The 19,703-nt window shown below is 33.6% G+C and overlaps 1 protein-coding gene across 1 annotated transcript in view; it reads right to left on the reverse strand.

Annotated features, from left to right (window-relative positions):
* The window catches only part of ADAMTS6 (ADAM metallopeptidase with thrombospondin type 1 motif 6), a 255,576-nt gene that overhangs the window by 28,959 nt on the left and 206,914 nt on the right, over positions 1–19,703 (reverse strand). Inside the window, exon 21 of the mRNA XM_033109798.1 lies at positions 5,918–6,047. Within this exon, the coding sequence (XP_032965689.1) occupies positions 5,918–6,047 (130 nt within the window). The remainder of the gene's footprint in view (positions 1–5,917; positions 6,048–19,703) is intronic.

Raw genomic sequence — 19,703 nt, forward strand, 5'->3', positions numbered from 1 at the left:
GTGTTGCTGTTCTTTGCTGCACGAGGTCACAGCCACCTCCGCCTTTTTATACTTTGTCCTCTCTTTTATCGCCAACCATCTCTTAGCCTAGATATATCACTCTAGCATTTAACTTGGAAGGTCTGAAAGTAAAAGTATTAACCACCCTCCCAATTTCCCTTCTGACTGTACCTCTGACTTCAGGCTTCCCAGTTAGTTCCTGTTGCATCTTTATTGCTCAGCAAATCATCCCTTCCCATGTCCCTCTAAAGGATTAAATCACACTCTATTATTTAAATAGTTTTGCAATTTTACCACTGCATCAACTTGTCTCAGCTTCTCCCCTCTTCTGTCCAGTTTAAGACAGACTGCTTCCTTCACCTTCATTCTCCACGTAGTTGACCCTTTGATGACATTCTCCCTATTTCTCTTTTTTTTTCTTCCTCTAGATTCACTGGTAAAAATATGAACACAAAAATTCTCACTGGGAATATCACTTGCTGAATTGTGATAGTCTGAACAATACCAGGGCTGTTTCTTTCTGAGCTGAAGACCTGGTGATCAAATTGTCTTCATCCTCACATGTGCCTTTATATCCATTAGACGCTAACAATTAGTAGGATTCATGTTTGAGTGTTTGAAATAAGAGCAGCTTGGTGCAGCCTATGTAATTTGATCTGCAGTATCTGTACATTAATAAGACAAATAGTAATACTATTGGGAGGAGGGAATAAGAGAGACACTATAAAAATTTTTGCCAAACCTAGGTTAACCAGAATATTTTTGAAGAATCCATCATAAAACCAGAATATTATTTTCCCTTTTTAACTTAAAGGGAAATGGCAGTGCGTATGAAAATAAACTGACATTAGATATTGGGATTTTGTGTGTGTGTGTGTGTGTGTGAGAGAGAGAGAGAGAGAGAGAGAGAGAGAGAGCAGGAGGGAGAGAGATTGAGAAGAGAGACTGATTGAGCGATTGAGATAGATATTGAAATTTCCCAGCTTTTGTCCCAGAATCAAGGGTGTAATTGTCAACCTTTCTTATAAATATTACAGTAAAAAAAAAAAATCCTCAGAATTTGACAATAACATTTTTACTCAGAGATTCAAGTATCTAACCTATTGACTAGTTACTAAAACTACCAAAACTTTCCTAAGTTTTAAAGTAGTTTTCAGAAAAATTTTCAAAACAAAAAGTTGGTAAAAAAAAAAGAAAAATCTGCTCATTCCTCAGCTAATTGGAAAGTGAGTCTAATATTAGGTAGAATCCTCTATCCCCTAATTAGTCCATAGTTGAGATTTTTCTAAATTAAAACAACAACAATGTAATAAACATCTCTGAAAGCGGCAATTGAGAATGTGTTAAGAAACAAAATTCAAAGTACTAAAGTGCCAACAAACATTTGATTTGTAACTTACAAAGTTAGTGATGTCTGGTATAATAGGAAAAACATTACTGGAGACCAGCATGCCCTCATCTGTAAAACAATGGGAGTTGGCTTTCATGATTTCTATGCATCTTCTGAGGTCTTAAATTTTGGAGTGTTATAGAGGACTCGGATGAATCTTTTTCTAAACTTAAAACAACAGATTATAATTGTTCATGGGTGAGGTGCAATGACTCAAAATAATTGTTAAACAGTATATCATAAAAGATATCATTAAATTAAACGTAACCCCTGGGTAAAAATCTCTCCCCAGTCGGGAGTTATCCTTTAGCACTTTTACTTATAACTCTCTAGTTGTACTTTACACATTTTGCTATTTACTATGGTCATTTTTATATGTATTTGCCCAATTAAATTGTTCTTAGGTAAAGGAACCATTTCTCCCATACACAGTGCCTTGCACATTGCAGATACTTTAAAAATGTCTTTTCATTTTTGATCACAGGATTAGCAGAGTGTATAGTACTCCATTGTTTCCACCTTTCTGATTTTCACAAATTTAAACACCAAAGTATCATACAGGGATAATATTCAGTATCCAAGGTTTCTTCACATGAGGTCATATGTAGAAATAGTCTTGCTATTAAAAGACAACATGCTCAAAACTGAACTCTTGGCCTTTCTCTTTGGATTCCGACTCAGCATTACTCCCTTTTCTGATGGCGGGGCTTCCCATCAGTCATGCTTCCCATCAGTCATGCTTCCCATCAGTCATGCTTTTTAATGTCAACTCCTCCCTTCCCTTTTTTCCAATTTTTTCAGCCTATGTCATGAATCCCACCATTTTTATTCAATGTCTCTAGAATTCTTGTTTTATTCCTGTCCCTAGTCACCTCACCATCTTGACTACCATACTCTTTCTTATAAAAGAGCTGCTGCTCTGAGCACATTAATTTTTCCCAGCAAGGCTTCCTCAGGTCCTTTAAGATATTCCAAATAAATATTATTATTGTTGTTATTATTTTTCTACCAATGCCTTTTTTGTCTATTCCTTCTAGTCCTCTGTCATTTTCTTTATAAAACACAAGGATACATCTTACAGCCTTCCATTTTTCGATATTCTACCTTCAAAGTCTCCAATATGACTAAAAGACAGTTAAAATATTTCATTATTTGAAAAGATACTTTCTGATAAATATCATTTAGAATTTTAAATGGATGGTATTGGAAAAACAATAATATCTGAAGATGAATATAGATCTTTTCCTCAAAGCAGACAAATATATTTAAAATAGATTGAAGTTTACATTGAAAAAAGAAACTTTGAAAGTATAATCTTAGAGTGGGTAAAGGCTTCCTAAACATACCAATGAAAGAATGAAAGTTTGATTGTTTGCCTATATAATATTTTAAGACTCTTATAAGTAAAAATAGATTATAACATCATAAATAGTATCAAAAATATATGACAAACTAGGAAAATATATTTGGAACACAGATAAAAGAGTTAATATTCTTTACACATTAAGAGTTAATACAAATCAATAACGAAATGATAAATACTTTAATAAAAAATGGGATAGGCCATGAAGATGAGAAGCAAAACAGAAGTAATACAAAGAGCCACTGGACATAATTTTTAAATGTTCAGGCTCATCGGCAATCCAAGATATACTAAATAAAAGATAATTAGATATTAAGGCTTTTCCCCCCTATAAAATAGGCAAAGATTGTTTTTAAGGTAATAATAGCCAGTGTTGTTCAGCTCAGGGAAATGACATTCTTACATACTCTTAGTGGGAGTATCCATTCCTATGTTCTCTCTGGAGACCAATTTGACAATGTGGCTCAAAAACTAAAATATATTTCCATTTGAACCAGAAATTCTGTTCCTGTGCATTTAGTATAAGGGCGTAATTATAGAGAACCAAGTTTTAGTAGCAAAAATGGTTAATGCTGTGATATTGTTAGAGATCAAAAGCTAAGACACAGCCAAAATTGTTCAACAGTGGAAAGCCAATTTAAATAAATAATGACAAATTTACTAAATGTTGTAGAAGATATTAATGTTTAAAATACATTGAGAACTGAACACAAAGCATCATAAGTAGTATAATACCATTTTGTTATATATACATGCCTATGTAGACATAGAAAAATAAATTAGAAATATGTATATCAAAATATTAACAGTGCAAAAAAATATTAACAGTGGCATTACAAGTATCATAGGTGATTTTTATTTTATTCTTTTTCCTTACCTGCTTTTAAAAAAATGTATGCTTTAATATGTATTACGAAAAACAAATCTAAGAAAAACCTATCTCCTTTCCTATCTTCCACACTCATTTAAAGTCTTACTGAATTCAGTCGTCTTTCTATGATTTTTATCTCTATAATATCAGTGTCTACTGGGAATCTTATTTTATACGACAACCATTCCCTTTTGCATAGACTGAATTCAAAGTAATAGAGGAAAAATTTTAAAGGAACTAAGAAAACATGGACTAATAAAGAGTAATATGTTAAATATATTTCTTTAGCTCTTTCCAAGAAAGAAAACTGTCAGCCTAAATTTTCTTTCACATATTCTCTTTATCTTTTTTTCAAATTCTATCCTCTGACCTCCAAACTTAAAAAAAGAAGTCAATAACTTTTTATTTCCTACGAAAGGAGATAGGAAACCTAATTTTAATTATGTGTGTTAATTCAAATATGTCAATTATCCTTAAAGTGTGGAAAACAAAAACAGAAAAAACCCCACCAAATTCCCATGTAATACCCAATCCTACAATATATGGTGTGGAATGGCCAACCATTGAATCTCAAGGGCTGTTCAAATAGCATTTAAGCTTAAACAAATAAAAAAGCCAAGGTCAAAATAGAATAGGTGTGATCAGGCCCACTCAGATGCCTTACATGGCTGATCAAATGCCAAACATAATACTTATAATCCTGAGTGTCAGTGAATTAGGTTGATGGGTTGAGACTCATAATTTGATGAAAATATGTTGACGTTATTGGAAACCAAATTTACCCCACGGTTTATGAGCATCACTTTGCTTTATATAGTTTTATAAACATAAAAATAATTAGCAAAAGAAAGTGAAAAAAATTAAATATCTTGTTTTTCTAATATATATCATAGGTCATATTTCTATACTTTCCCATGTCTGGATTTTAAGGAATAAGTTGCATGGTGATCACATTTCAAAAACAAAAAAGAGACATAAAATTTTAAAAGTTTTAGAATAAAAACTTCTATCACACTAGACTCCTTGTGCTCCTTATTTGGTAGCCACTGCCTGAAACCTTTTCAAGAGACTCGTAGTAAATATCTATCTCCCTTTGAGATTCAAATATTCAGGCAGACACTGAGTTTGGATAATGAAAGTTTATAAGGCATTATTGTTTGGGAACAAATATTAAGCAATGCACCTTGCTTTAACTGTATTAAAGAACTGAATTCCTTATCCATTGTAAGTCCCTGGATTTTGTGACTTCACGGTAGTCATTTTTAGAAAAAGAGATTACTTCATTATAGAGCTTCCCTTCCAGTTTTAGAGACCTTGGGATGTATATAAATTCATTTGATTACTCTCTTTTTCTTTATCAATTTCATGTTGGGACAATTAGTTAACTGGGGGAGATAATGGTTTCTCTTAAAGAAGAATGAAATGCCATTCACACATGTTCTGTGTTGCAGTTGTCAAATTGGCAAAATCCCTACAAAGATCAGTATTTTCATGAACAACTCACCATCTTTGTCTTTTTTCACCTAACCATCGTCTTTTGCTCAATCAAGAAGCCTTTCTGTTCTTACAGATGATCAAGTGTGATTCACTAATAGCAGGTCTCATAGTTTAAAATTTTAATTCTTTAAAAGTCATAACTAAGATGAAGCGATGCTCTCCTTGTGACTCCCTCTACAGTGAGCTGTAACTGCTACATTAATGGACAGAAAGAGACTAAAGTCAACCTCTGTGCCTGTGCCCGACCCTTAGAAGATACGACAGAACTTTAAAGTGGGTCAGCAAATTAAAGCACTGATATGCCATTGCAGAACCTTTCTAAACCATTTTAAAAGTCTTTAGGCCTTTGGGAGAAATATCTGGAAAAGACAGAACTGCACACCAACCTACTATATTTTACTTGATCTAAGATACTATTATTTTATGTACTATTAAGAAAGAAAAAGGAATGCTGAGTATTATTGTAAGTTATTTGCAAGATGAATCCCAATTTCAGAGATGTAAAGTGTGAAAAGATGGGTGCCGTAGAATGGTGAAATATGATACTTTCCAGCACTGTACCAGGATCAACCTACGGAAGTTCCTGCTTTAAAGGAGTTAAATGAAATCTATGGATAAATAGGAATCTTTGCTCAATGAAAGGGATGTCAGAATTCTACCTTCTGTGATGTTTTATCCCCTTTTCTTAATTTAATTTATTCATATCATGTGAATGAATATGTTTCCATACGTGACTAGTTAATGTTTTTCTCTATGTAATTGGAGAAAATAATTCTCACTTCTTTCTCTTACTTACTCAGGTGGGCAGGGCTCAGTGTTGCAGGTTCTTTGATTTTCAGGTGGCTTACTGTCAGGGTCACAGTAATTGTTCTGGACAATGGAGTTGTCATCCAACCTTTTACAGACCACCTCTTGTCTTTGGACACCTTGAGAAAAGGAGAACATCATTAACTGAAGAGTTGTTTACTGTCCACTAAGTTAGGTAGGCATAGCTTTCCTCTGTGGGAATCAACCTCACTGGATCGCGGCTCTCTTATCTGTTCCCGAAACACTTGACTGCTTCTCTAAAAAGGAGAGAAGTCCTGGTCATTATACTGCAAATTTAGGCAAAATTATTGTTCTCGTATTTAGAAACAACTGTTTTCAATTTCAGGAAAGAAACTATTGGTAATTTTAAACAACTGGTATTCCCATTAGAATAATCTTCTTCGTGCTTTCCTTAAAAAACAAAACAAAACAAAACCTTCATTTTCCCTAAATGTCATCAGATAAAATTATTAATGTACGTTTCAATGCAAAACAATGGTTGTATATCTATTTAAAAACAAAATGATAGGGACAAATTTACTTTTTTGATGTTTTGTAGGATAAATCCTATTAATTTAATCTTTGTTAGGAACACATCACATTCAGACATTTTATTTTTTTCTCCCATTTATAGACTTATATCTCTAACAGCCCACAAAGTCTAGAATTTAAAGATTACAGTTAAGCTCTTTTGGACTACAATCCATTGGTCTATTTGCTTTAACAGAAAAGGTCCCCTGTTGATTAAACCATTGTTATATATATATATATATATATAGTCATATATATATATATATATATGTATGTATATATTTCCTAAAATTTTAACTTATAAAATACTTATCTCATTCTTAAAAATACTTTAAAATGTTTGCCATAATTAAAAATCGTCTCATTATAAAACTTGTCAAATTCTAAATATATGTTTATTATTTATTGCCAGAGACATCCACCACAACTTGCTCACATTTCACAAAACACAAAGACACACACAAACACTCTTATTTGCAAACATCCCCGGTGAATAGACTTCATGTAGACTCATTTTCTCTTTAGTTTCAAAGAATCAAAAGAAGTAAAGTATATCAAGATGTCAGAGAAAAAGTCAAACTATAAGACAATGCCAAATGTTTCAGATCATATAGAGGTAGCAGGTTACTCCGGGGGTTGAAATCAAAGTACACACTGAGCTATTCACCTACTCACCACCCCATCTCAATAGCAGGAAGGCTACATTACCCAGAAAGAGTTGTAAAAGTAGCATTAGCAGTACTTAGGAAACCACAGATCCACACCTAGCTAGTGCCATACAAACCTTTAGGTTTTTTGGGGTTTTTTTCCAATTGCTTTTAATAGTACCCTAGAGACAAGAGTTTGATCTCAAATTAGGAAAACCAATGTGAAACAGGATCATTTAGTAAAGGAAACTATCACCTAAAGAGGTGCATACCAACTGCTTCCCCCAAGGTCCCGAAAGAGTCATGGAAATTCTGAGGTGGGAATGCCTCAGTCACCATGTTTTGCACACTTTTAACTAAGCTTGTTGAATTTAAAGCTAGGAAATCTATTCCCCTGTTAGGGAAAACTATTAAGTCCTGGAGCCTCCATGAAGATGGAGGTCAGTTGAAGAAGGTATATTTTATTACTTGTGTGAGTGACCCAAGGTTCTCACTAGTGAATGACCTTCAACAACCTCTAGGGTTTTCCTAAATTTAGAGGTTTAAAACAGAGCCAAATGACTTACTAGCAAAAGGTCTTAGAGTATGTGTTGTATTCATTCCCTCCTAACTCCCAGAAAAGGCCAAACATCTCAGTTTATGTGACAACGGTTTGGAATTTTTTAACTATTAAACTTTAGATTTTTGAGGGAAGAATGATTCACATCAGGCATAGCTGTGATCCATTCACAGATGTTCCACAATGTTCATCAGATATCTCCCCATTGTGTCATTCCAGTGGGCAGATAACTAAGTCCATGTGATCTACCTAGAGAAAAATCTCTACCATTAGTCATAGGATTCAACTCTCAACTGCCACACTGGCTCAGAATATCCATCCACTGGGGTTCAACATTAGGGAGGGCAGGGGATCATTTTTATTGGTCAGCATAGCTCTTTTTATTTAAGTCATTCAAATATGATTATACTTGGAGAGAAGAGACTCAAACCACCCACTTATATAAAAGACAACTTTACCCAACTTTTATAACTATGTTTAATAATAAAAACAATATGATTATACTTGCAACAAAAGTTGGCATTCAGTTTAGTATCTTGCTTCTTTTTCAGAAAAGGATAAACATTTTCAATACTAGAAAATGGAATCGATGTTGCTTTGTATCAGTGGCCAAAACATTCAGTTTCTGCAGGTTAAGGTAAAATACTACTTCCTTTAAATTAACCCTATAATTATTGTTTGGTTACAATTACATTAGTTTTTAAAAGTAGATGTTAGTGTAAAAGCAGGGCCTCTGCAATTTGTATCACAGATATTATTAGAGGTGAGATTTATATTTCATTTTAAGATAAATTCTAGCCACGTATGTATCTTGAAAAAAAATAGCTATATAACATTTATTGTTAAAAATTTAAAAAATATACAAAACCACAAAGAACAAAATGAAAAATTATCCACAATCTTATATTTTCGTTCTTGATCTTTATTTTTTAAGGCTATTTGTACTCTTTCATAGGATCCAATAATTAGTTTAAAATTACATACTACACAAACCAAAAATGCCAGCTAAATGTGGTTGGCAGGTCCTTCATATATTCACTCATTCATTCTTTCAACAGAGAATAGTTACTACATACAAGGCACTGTGCTTCTTAGGAGATACTGGGCTAGGTGCTAAGAATTATAAATTGACTTAATTTTGGTTATGCCTCTCAGACTTCTTAAGAACTAGGAATTAGGGTATTTTGGGGTGCATTTCAGTTTTACAATTTTAGAATGCTATTTTTATGAAGTAAAAATTAAAGTCCTTGAATACACAACTGAATAAACAAATACTCTATATTTTAGGAAGATGCATTTTTCTTCACATTCATCTTTTATTAATTTTCTTCTAAAATGCTATATTAGACAGTGGTATTTCACACTTAAGAACTGACTATACCAGTAATCTATTCCAAATCTTCCTACAATAATGAACTATCTTCCTCCAACACCATACAAATCTCCTTCCAACTTTTACCCCCACACTTGGCAGGTTTACAGGTTGTTTTTCTTTTTTTCTTTTCCTTTTAAGTCATTGGCAACAGGATAACTCTCTAAACCAATGCACCTAATTGGACAGATTTTTAGACACATACTTTTGGAGTAAAAAAAAAAATGCAGCTTTTAGCTTTAGAAAGTAGAAAATACCGATCAACTGGAAATAATCTAAGCTAAGTCAACGAGAGAAATGATTGAGTTTAGAATGTTTCTATGACCAAACCTCTTGTACATAGCTTCTTTTAAAGTAATCTGTAAAACATTGCTATGAAGTTGATTTAAACCCTGTCGGGAATAATTACACCCAGTTACACAAAGCCACTATGCTTTCAAATCTGAAGACTTATAGTTTATAACCCAAAACATAAAATGTCCACATGACCAGTCAGTATAGGCCTAATTGAAAACAAAATTCTAGTGGCTTTTAGTGTCCATATATCCCCTGGAGATATGCAGATGTTCTGCAGAATTTAATTAGTCAAATTTAAAACTGCACTAATTGTATTTTATTCTTAAACGCCTAAAGTTACTGGTATGCAAACTCTATACCTATTCTTTCATTAAATGCAGCCGCACTACTATGCTTAAAAAAATTAATGGTTTCGTATTATAAAATTTAAGTATAAAGATGCCATTACCAATTCCTATTTACTTTAAACTCTCTAAAATGGATACATCCTGTTTAGAATCTTGTGATTTGCATACCTTTAAAGAAACAAATATGATGGCTCTTATGGAAACGTAACCCTTACTTTTTGTCTGTAAATTTAAAATGATCAGATCTTAGATTTAATTTTTTGCCAGTAGTTAAAAGTTACAGATGACCTGTTTGCCCACCAAAGTTTCTTTTGTCCAATAGGAGGAAGAAGTACCCAGCTTGAACCACTGCACTAGCTACACAACAAGAAGTGGCTTTTAACATTTTGAAGCATATGCCAAAGGGAAATGAGCAAGAAGTCCACCATGCTGTGAGTCCTGGATGGAACCTTCCATCTGCTGTGCTTACTCTGGGAGATAGTGATGGTTCACGGGAAGAACATAAGGTCTTTGTTCAACAGCTACAGCCCTAGGGCCACTCCTGAGTCCTCACTTCAGAGACCACAGTTTCTGTTCATTTCTCACCTCCTTTTCAAGTCCCTCCTTTACCTCCCTTGTAAGCTGCTTATGTTCTCATGTCCTATCTCTCTTCTTTCAGATAATGACATAATTTTATATACATGGATAATAATATTTGCAATATATTGCTTTTCTTGGGGCAGTTCACTGTCTAAAAGTAGAGACAGTGCTTAAAATGCACAGAAATTACCACTTGAATTTCACTCAAAACAGTTATTGTGTTAAACCAGGAAAGGTGTGGGGAGGTTAAGGGCTACAGGAAGACCTTCTAGGTCATCTCAAATCTAATCATAAGACCCAGCAATTCAGTTCGAGACCATTGAATTGGTAAGTTAGCAGTCTATAACCATGTGAGTGAGTCAATGAGAATGAGAGAGAGAGAGAGAGAGAGAGAGAGAGAGAGAGAGAGAGAGAGAGAGAGAGAGAGAGAGAAAGGAAGGAAGGAAGGAAGGAAGGAAGGAAGGAAGGAAGGAAGGAAGGAAGGAAGGAAGGAAGAAAGGAAGGAAGAAAGAAAGGAAGGTATAAAAGTATCCTTGGGATTGATGAGCTAACCAAAATCTAGATAATTTGAACTTAGTGGTGTAGCACACTATATCATAGCACAGTTTTCTGAAGTGGAAGAAGGGAAAGTAGTGAGTAAGTCAGAGCTTATACTAAAAATGTGGTTGGTGGCTAAAGCAACAATTTGCTTAATTACAGCATCCAAAGTAGCTAGCAACCAAGACAATACTACATAACCACAGTATACAAAGCATATGGCCAGCTATATTAATTTAATCTGAATCTTCAGTGCAGATAGCATCCAAAGAACAACAAATGCCAGGAAAAAAATGTCTCTCCGCTCTGCCGTTCACTGTTGGAATCTGGCTATTGTGCTGTGTGATTATTGGCCAGACACAAGCATTGACAGATCAGAGCAAAGCCCATCTGCCTTGGATCTAACAGCTGGCATCCAGGGTACCAGTCAGCTCCACCCATATGCTTCCTTCTTCTAATAAGCCTCCTGCTAGTTTTTACCTTTCAAAGGCTTTCTTTCTCTGCCTTTCCAGTGTATTTTCTTCTGTCCTAACAAAACTAGATGTCCCAAGGAAACAGGACTAAAGAAAACGTGGCTCCAAAAATACTGTTAGTTTTCTAGAGCAGTGGTGTTTCGTGATAATGATGTGGAGCATACATATACTCCATTTATCTGAATTCACACTGTCCCTGGAGGAATTCCTACTACTCATTAGATATTAACAGTAATCTCTTCCATAGAAAGTATCTAACTTTATTTAACTCCCTGAATTCATACTATGTCTAAGGCATGTTTTTTTTCATTCTCATATGGAGGAAAAAGAGTGAGACAGTCTTGACCGCAGTAAGATTACACTAAAGCAGGGGTAGGTAAGGCAAGTGTCATTACAATCCTATTACAGAAGCTACCTTAGCTAATAAAATAATGAATTCCAGGTCTAATATTTTTAATTTTATAGTCCCCCATTTTGTTATATTGTTGTCTGATTTCTTTTTCCCTGCTCTTCATTCGATCCTAAGAACTCTTTTCATAGCCAAATGTCTATGATGTTATTTCCTTTCACTTTATCTTGTTACTATATTTTTCCTCACTCCAATTTCTGTTATGTTTAGTTACCTCTTTTGAGTTCTAGGCAGCTTAGGTAAATGATGAAAGGCAAGTTTTCATTCTCCTTTGTAAAAGGAGACAATCAAGTTACAGACAATAGTTTAGTAGTTACCAGAGGGTAAGTGGGAGGGAAGGAAGTAGAAAAGGGTAAAGGGGGTCAAATATATGGTGATGGAAGGACAACTGACTCTGGGTGGTGAACACGCAATGCTATATATAGATGATACACAATTGTACACTTGAAACCGATATAATTTTACTAATCAATGTCACCCCAATAAATTTTTTTAAAAGATTAAAATAAATAAATAGGATTTTTTTTTAAATTACATGATTTCTAATGTTTCTCGAGATCCAAAATTCTGAAAGTTCCATAAAGTTATATATATATAACTTCATATATATATTATATATATTTTATATATGTATATATAAAACATATCTATATTTTTTTTCCTTCTATGTCTGCTTTCCCCCTGTGCTCTACAGAATAATAAATCTGGAAAACAGGCACTTGTCAGATTTCATTTGGTTTTACACTCTTGTTTCAGAGCTTGAGTTCTTACCAGTGTGGGGTACAGATCAAGAGGGCTGGACATGTCAAGAGGCAGAACACTAACGAGAAATAGGGACATGTGAGAGGCAAACTTCCTAATATAAAAAATTAACTCAAATTATAATAAAAAGAATCTCCATGATCTTTAGTAGGAGCTTATTTGTTTTTGATACTTTATTAAAACTTTTTTTAGAGGAAGAATGCTGACAGTACAAGAAAGCCATCTTGTAGATTTATTACCAATACTGAAGTTTTTCTTTAATTATATATAAAATCCTTTTCTTGGAACCAAAAAGTAAATATTTCAAATTTGAGTTATAATAAGGACACAATCATGAACAAGCTACATAGCTTTTAAACTAAACTCTTCATTTTGTTCAAGTAAAAAAAGTAGAAATAGTAACATCATTAGGTCCTATAAAGTCAGGATGATGATGCTTATCATTACAAAAAGCTTTATTTTTTCCAAAAGTTTTTTATGCATGATATCTGGTAAAGATACATAATATTATGATGGTTAAAAATTATATTTTGGACAGAATTTTTGTCAAGTGAAGCATACCCTGTGACACATAGATCATTAATACAATAAGAAGGCACTCAAACTTTGGTTTCAGTCTTACTTAAGCTTTCTAGTGAGTAAATATATATTTACACCCTAATCACATTAGAGAATATAATCTCTAAAGCAGGGGTGTCCAAACTGCAGTCCGCAGGTCAACTGCGGCCCGCAATCCAAAAATATATTTAGTTTACTTAAATACACCAGGTGAGGCAATACGTACTTCACCTCCAGTGAGTGGCCCGGCTGTTTGTGTATTTTACCGCACATGGCCCTTGGTGAAAACCGTTGAAAAAAGTTCGAACACCCCTGCTCTAAAGCAATAGAAATGAGATGAAAGAGGAAGGAAAACAGCACTAGGGGAAATGCTGTAGGCCAGCAGAGATTTCTTGCCCTCAGTTATAAATCCTGGCATTAGAGAAAATGCAAGTCACAACATGCAGGGATAAACAGTAAAAAATGTCAGGTTATCAAACTAAACATTCATATATAAGACTTGTTAGGAAGTCTAGTGAAGACTAGTTAGAAAACTTAAATTATATTAAAAATACGCAGGAGAATTTCAAGAGTTTTTAAAAAGGGTATTATATAGGGAAAGCCATATGCTTAAGGAAAAAGATAAATACAGTTATTATGGACAAATAAACAAACAAGCATATTAACTTCCAGAAGTGTGAACCAGCCACGAGCATGAGTTTATCTAGAGGTTACTCCTCTCAAGGGTATATGATACATGAGAATCAAGCCAGGTGCAACTGATGGCTACCGAGTGTATATTTTTGGGAGCTGTGACGTTCACAGATGCCCTGCTATGATACCTGGTACAACTAATCCTGTATGCTAAAGTGTACTCTTCTTTTTCAACATTGAAAATGACCTGAAAGAAAGGGATGGTGGGAGAGAGTGAATAGGGGAATTCCATGGTCAATGCAATGATAGACTGTTGTCTAATCTTACAAAAATTTTCTTTTTAAAAGACCAAAGAGAAAATTAGGGAATAATAAATGAAGTTATAACTCAAGTCACTTTTTACAAGGGACTTGTATTATTAAAAATACTACAATGATCTTTTTTTATGTCTAAGTTTGGTATATACAGGAATCAAACGTAAAAGGACCCTCATAGTTTCATAGTACAGTACAAAACTTTTGGATGGTAATTCCTAAATCAAATGGAAGCAAACTTAATTATAAGATTCAACTTTTTTATGTCTTTCACACTTCATTTCAATCAAGTCTATTTTGTATCTTAATAAACACTCTCAGTTTGTTTTCCTCTGCTCCATTTTGAGCCTCCTCCACTTTGAGTTTTAGTCACAGTTACATACAGTCTACATGTCCTTTATAAGCTGGACAAGTGTTAGTCATTGTTATTGTTATTATGTCTATAAAAGTCAACTCTCAAAACCCTTCTTGACCATTTTTAGTGATGTTAAATGTGATAGTCACTTAAAAACTAACAAAGAAATTAAAAGGACAGCTGTAAAAATAATTTCTGTGATTTGCCTCTGTTTTATCTGGTACTTCAAGATCTGTTCTCTTTTAGTCAGGTACTAGAACTGGCCTAAAGATTGCATTATATTTTCTCTAATAATTGCTTTGGAAAAACAATTTTAAGTTTGCTATCTTTAGAATGGACTTACTATACTTTTAAGTGTACCTTATGTTTCTGTTGTACCATTTATTGTTTTATTGAAAACAATAAAATATATAACATGAACATACAATGTTTCCACAGAAACAATGCAGAAATATCCAACTTTTTAAAGGAGCTAAGATAATCTGCATGATAGCTTCATTAAAATAACTTGAAAAAATGTTATTAATAAATAGAATAGTGTAGATTATTACATAACTTATTAGGTAGTAGTAAGTTGCAAAGAAGAATTTGCTATCGGGGCTCTTTTAAATGTATAGATTCTTTTTTTCTTTCTTTTCTTTTCTTTCTTTTTTTTTTTTTTTGCTTAAATCACCCATCAATGTTAAACTCTTAAACTGAAATAACATAACAGAGACAGAGGAAGGAACATCATCGGGAGGGCACATCAGAAGGAATATTTAATATAGATATGCCTATATGAAATATTTAAGGAATACTTAAGGAGAAATTACACATTAGTTAAGACCTGTAGTTCCTTAACTGGAAGTGCAGCAAGAGCCTCATTTTTAAACTCTGAACATCATCAAGACCCTGAATAAGAAGTTTATATGCATTTTTTCCTCTTATGAAATGAAATTCAATGTCTATTAAAAGGAAGTGAGATGATTAAGTTTTATCCAAGTTTAATGACACTCATTTTACCCTAAATGAAGAGCTCTCAAACTTTCTTGGTTTTCACAGCACCCTTAGTGCCCCAGGAATTTTTTCATAGAGCCTACTAGGCAGGAGAAAATAAGTAAGTTTCACTTATTAGTAGCTAGGTCCAAATAACTTAACAGTAATGATTTGTGTGGTGTACAACCGAAGTCACTCTGTTTTCACTGAAAATGTACAATCTAGTCTGCAGGGCCTCTGTGAGTCCGCTGCAATGTCCTGGTGCCCCCATGGTACAGTTTGGAAAACGTGGCTGTAAATCAGGAAAATACAAAATAATAGTTGGAAACAATGTAAAGCATCTTAAAAATCTTTTAAAAAAGTAGAGACCAGTTCAAAAATGTATAAGAATCCAGGTGTTTCAGGTGAAATCACAAAAAGTAAAATACGAAGAATATGTCTTAGAAGAAACATGTAGAATATCTTTTAAGTTTGTGTGCTATTCACACACATGCACACGTACACACATACACAGCTTAAGATGACATCCAGGGAACATACAAGAAAAATTAATTAGGCTAAAAAAATGTAAGAGAAAAAATAATGATAACATTTTAAATGGTCAGTGACAACTGATCATACACATTCTTGAATAACCCCATAGTTTATGTAAGAAAAATCAGTGCTCTTTGATCTTTAAACAAAACTAAAATTGCTTCTAAAAATAAACCTGCTCCCTTCCTCCTTCTCCTCAATCTAAGCATACCTATCTTTTTTGCCCTGAGATGCTGAGCAATGAATGTTTAGCAGAGATGTCTCTTTGTAAGCAGAAACTTGACCAAATTGACATTTAAAATTTTTTTCCAATTACAGTCGACATTGAATATCATTTTATATTAGTTTCAGGTGTACAGCACAGTGGTTAGACATTTATATAATTTACGAAGTGATCCCCTGATAAGTCTAATATCCACCTGGCACTATACATAGTTATTACAATATTATTGACTAGATTCCCCTATGCCGTGCTTTACATCCCCATGACTATTTTGTAACTACCAATTTGTACTTCTTAATCCCTTCACCTTCTTCACCCAGCCCCCTCAACGCCCCTCCCATCTGGCAACCATCAGTTTGTTCTCTGTATCTATGAGTCTGTTTCTGTTTTGTTTGTTCATTTATTTTGTTCTTTTGATTCCACATATAAATGAGATCATATGGTACTTGTCTTTCTCTGACTTATTTCACTTTGCATAATACCCTCTAGGTCCATCTGTGTTGTTGCAAATGGTAAGATTTCATTTTTTTTTATGGCCGAGTAATATTCCATTGTGTATATGCAACACATCTTCTTTATATAATCGTCTATTGACGGGCATTTAGGTTGCTTCCATATCTTCGCTATTGTAAATCATGCTGCAATGAACACAGAGAGGTATATATAATTTTGAATTAGTGTTTTGGATTTCTTCGGATAAATACCCAGAAGTAGAACTGTTGAGTCATAAGGCAGTTCTATTTTTAATTGTTTGAGGAATCTCTATACTGTTTTCCATAGTGGCTGCACCAATTTGCAATCCCACCAACAGTACATGAGGGGTCCCTTTTCTCCACATCCTCACCAACACTTGCTGTTTGCTGATTGTTTGATGATAGCCATTCTGCCAGGTGTGAGGTGATATATCATTTTGGTTTTAATTTTGGTTTCTCTGATGATTAGTGACCTTGAGCATCTTTTCCATATGTCTGTTGGCATCATATTTCTCCCTTTTGGAGAAATGTCTATTCAGGTCTCTGCCTATACTTTAATTGGACTATTTTTTTTTTTTTTGGTGAGTTCTTTATAAATTTTGGATATTAACCCCTTATTGAATATATCATTGGTGAATATCTTCTCCCTTTCAGTAGGTTATCGTTATGTTTTGTTGATGGTTTCCTGGCTGTGCAAAAAACATTTAGTTTGATGTAGTTCCATTTGTTTATTTTCTCTTTTGTTCCCCTTGCCTGAGGAGGTATACCCAAAAAAAATATTTCAAAGGCCATTTTCAAAGAGTTTACTGCCTATGTTTTCTTCTAGGTGTTTTATGGTTTCATTTCTTACATTTATGCCTTTAATCCATTTTGAGTTTATTCTTGTATGTGGAGTAAGAAGGTGGTCTAGTTTCATTTTTTTGCAGGTTATCTGTCCAGTTTTCCCAACACCATTTATTGAGGAGACTGTGTTTATTCCATGGTATATTCTTGCCTTCTTTCTCTTAGATTAATTGACCACTTAGGCATGGGTTTATTTCTGGGCTCTCTATTCTGTTCCACTGATCTATGTTTTTCTTTTTCTCCAATACCATGCCATTTTGATTACTATAGTCTTTTAGTATAGTTTGATATCAGGGGGCATGATACCTCCAATTTGGTTCTTCTGTCTCAAGATTGCTGTGGCTATTTGCGGTCTTTTGGGGCTTCATATAAATTTTACGATTATTTGTTCTAGTTCTGTGAAAAATGCCATTGGTATTTTGATAGGGATTGCACTGAATCTATAGATCGCTTTGGGTGGTATGGACATTTTAATGATGTTAATTCTTTCTATCCATGAGCACAGTATATGCTTCCATTTATTTATATCTTCTTCAGTTTCTTTCTTCAATGTCTTTTAATTTTCCAAGTAGAGGTCTTTTACTTCCTAGGTTAAATTTAGTTCTAGGTTTCTTCTTTTTTTATGCAATTGTAGATAGGATTATTTTCTTATTTTCTCTTTCTGATAGTTCATTATTGATGTACAAAAATGCAACCAATTTCTGAATATTAATTTTGTATCCTGCTACTTTACTGAATTCATTTATTACTTCTAACAGTTTTTTGGTGGAATCTTTAGGGTTCTCTCTATGTAGTATCATGTCATCTGCAAATAAAGACAGTTTTCCTTTTCCTTTTCAATTTTGATGCCTTTTGTTTTTCTTGTCTGATTGCTGTGGCTAGGACTTCTACTACTATATTGAGTAAAAGTGGTGAAAGTGGACATCCTTGTCTTTTTCCTGATCTTAAGGAAAACGCTTTTATCTTTGAGCTTGATGTTAGCTTTTCATTGTTGAGTATGATGTTAGCTGTGAGTTTGTTATATATGGCCTTTATTATGTTGAGATAGGTCCCCTCTATTTCCAGTTTGCTAAGAGTTTTTAATCACAAATGGATGCTGGATTTTTGTCAAATGCTTTTTCTGCATCTATTGATACAATGAAATGATTTTTATCCTTCATTTTGCTTATGTGGTATGTCATGTTCATTGATCTGCAGATATTGAACCAACTTTGCATCCCAGGAATAAATCAAACTTGATCATGGTGCATGATCGTTCTAATGTATTGTTGAATTCAGTTTACTAATATTTTGTTCAGGATTTTTGCATCTATGTTGATTAGGAATATTGGCCTCTACTTTTCTTGTAGTGTGTTTGTCTGGCTTTGGAATCAGGGTGATGCTGGCCTTGTAAAATTGGGAGAATTGCCTCCTCTTGAATTATTTTGAAATAGTGTGAGAAGGATGGTGCTAATTCTTCTTTGAATGTTTGGTAAAATTCATCGATGAATCCATCCAGCGCAGGAGTTTTGTTTTGGGGAGACTTTTCATTACTAATTCGATTTTGTTAGTAGTTATCAGTCTGTTCAGATTTTCTGTTTCCTTTTGACCCAGTCTTGGAAGATTATGTTTCTAAGAATTTATCCATTTCTTCTAGATTGTCCAATTTATTGGCATATAATTGTTCATAGTATTTTCTTATAATCCTTTGTAGTTCTGTGTGTCAGTTGTCACTTCTCTTTCATTTCTGATTTTATTTGAGTTCTCTCTGATTAATTTTTGATGAGTCTGGTTAAAGGTTTTGCAATTTTGTTTTTCTTTTCCAAGAACGAGTTCTTGGTTTCATTGATCTTTTGTACTGTGTTTTAAGATTCTATTTCATTGATTTTCACTTCGCTCTTTATTATTTCCTTCCTTCTATTCACTTTCAGGTTTATTTGCTGTCCTTTTTTTAGTTCCTTAGGTGTAAGAGTAGACTGTTTATTTGAGGTTTTTCTTGTTTCTTGAGGTAGGCTTCTATTTCTATGAATTTCCCTCTTAAGACTGATTTCACTACGTCCCATAGATTTTGAGTCGTTGTGTTTTCCTTTTCCTTTGTCTCAAGGTATCTTTTGATTTCTTCCTTGATCTCAATGTTAGCTCTTTCAGTGTTTAGTAGCATGTTATTTAGTCTCCATGGGTTTGTGTGTTTTCAGTTTTCAAATTGAGTTCTTTGGTATACAATTTTTGTACTTCTACACAAAGAGGAAGAAAGAAAACCCTAGAAAAAAAAACAATTCGGAGAAAGTAATCAGAAATGTCAATAGAGTGGGTTGCAGGACAAAACTGTATATATTTAGAGTATAAATTTAAAACTAATACATGCAGAATGAATA

The sequence above is a fragment of the Rhinolophus ferrumequinum genome, chromosome 7 (genome assembly GCF_004115265.2).
Source record: "Rhinolophus ferrumequinum isolate MPI-CBG mRhiFer1 chromosome 7, mRhiFer1_v1.p, whole genome shotgun sequence".
NCBI lineage: Eukaryota > Metazoa > Chordata > Mammalia > Chiroptera > Rhinolophidae > Rhinolophus > Rhinolophus ferrumequinum.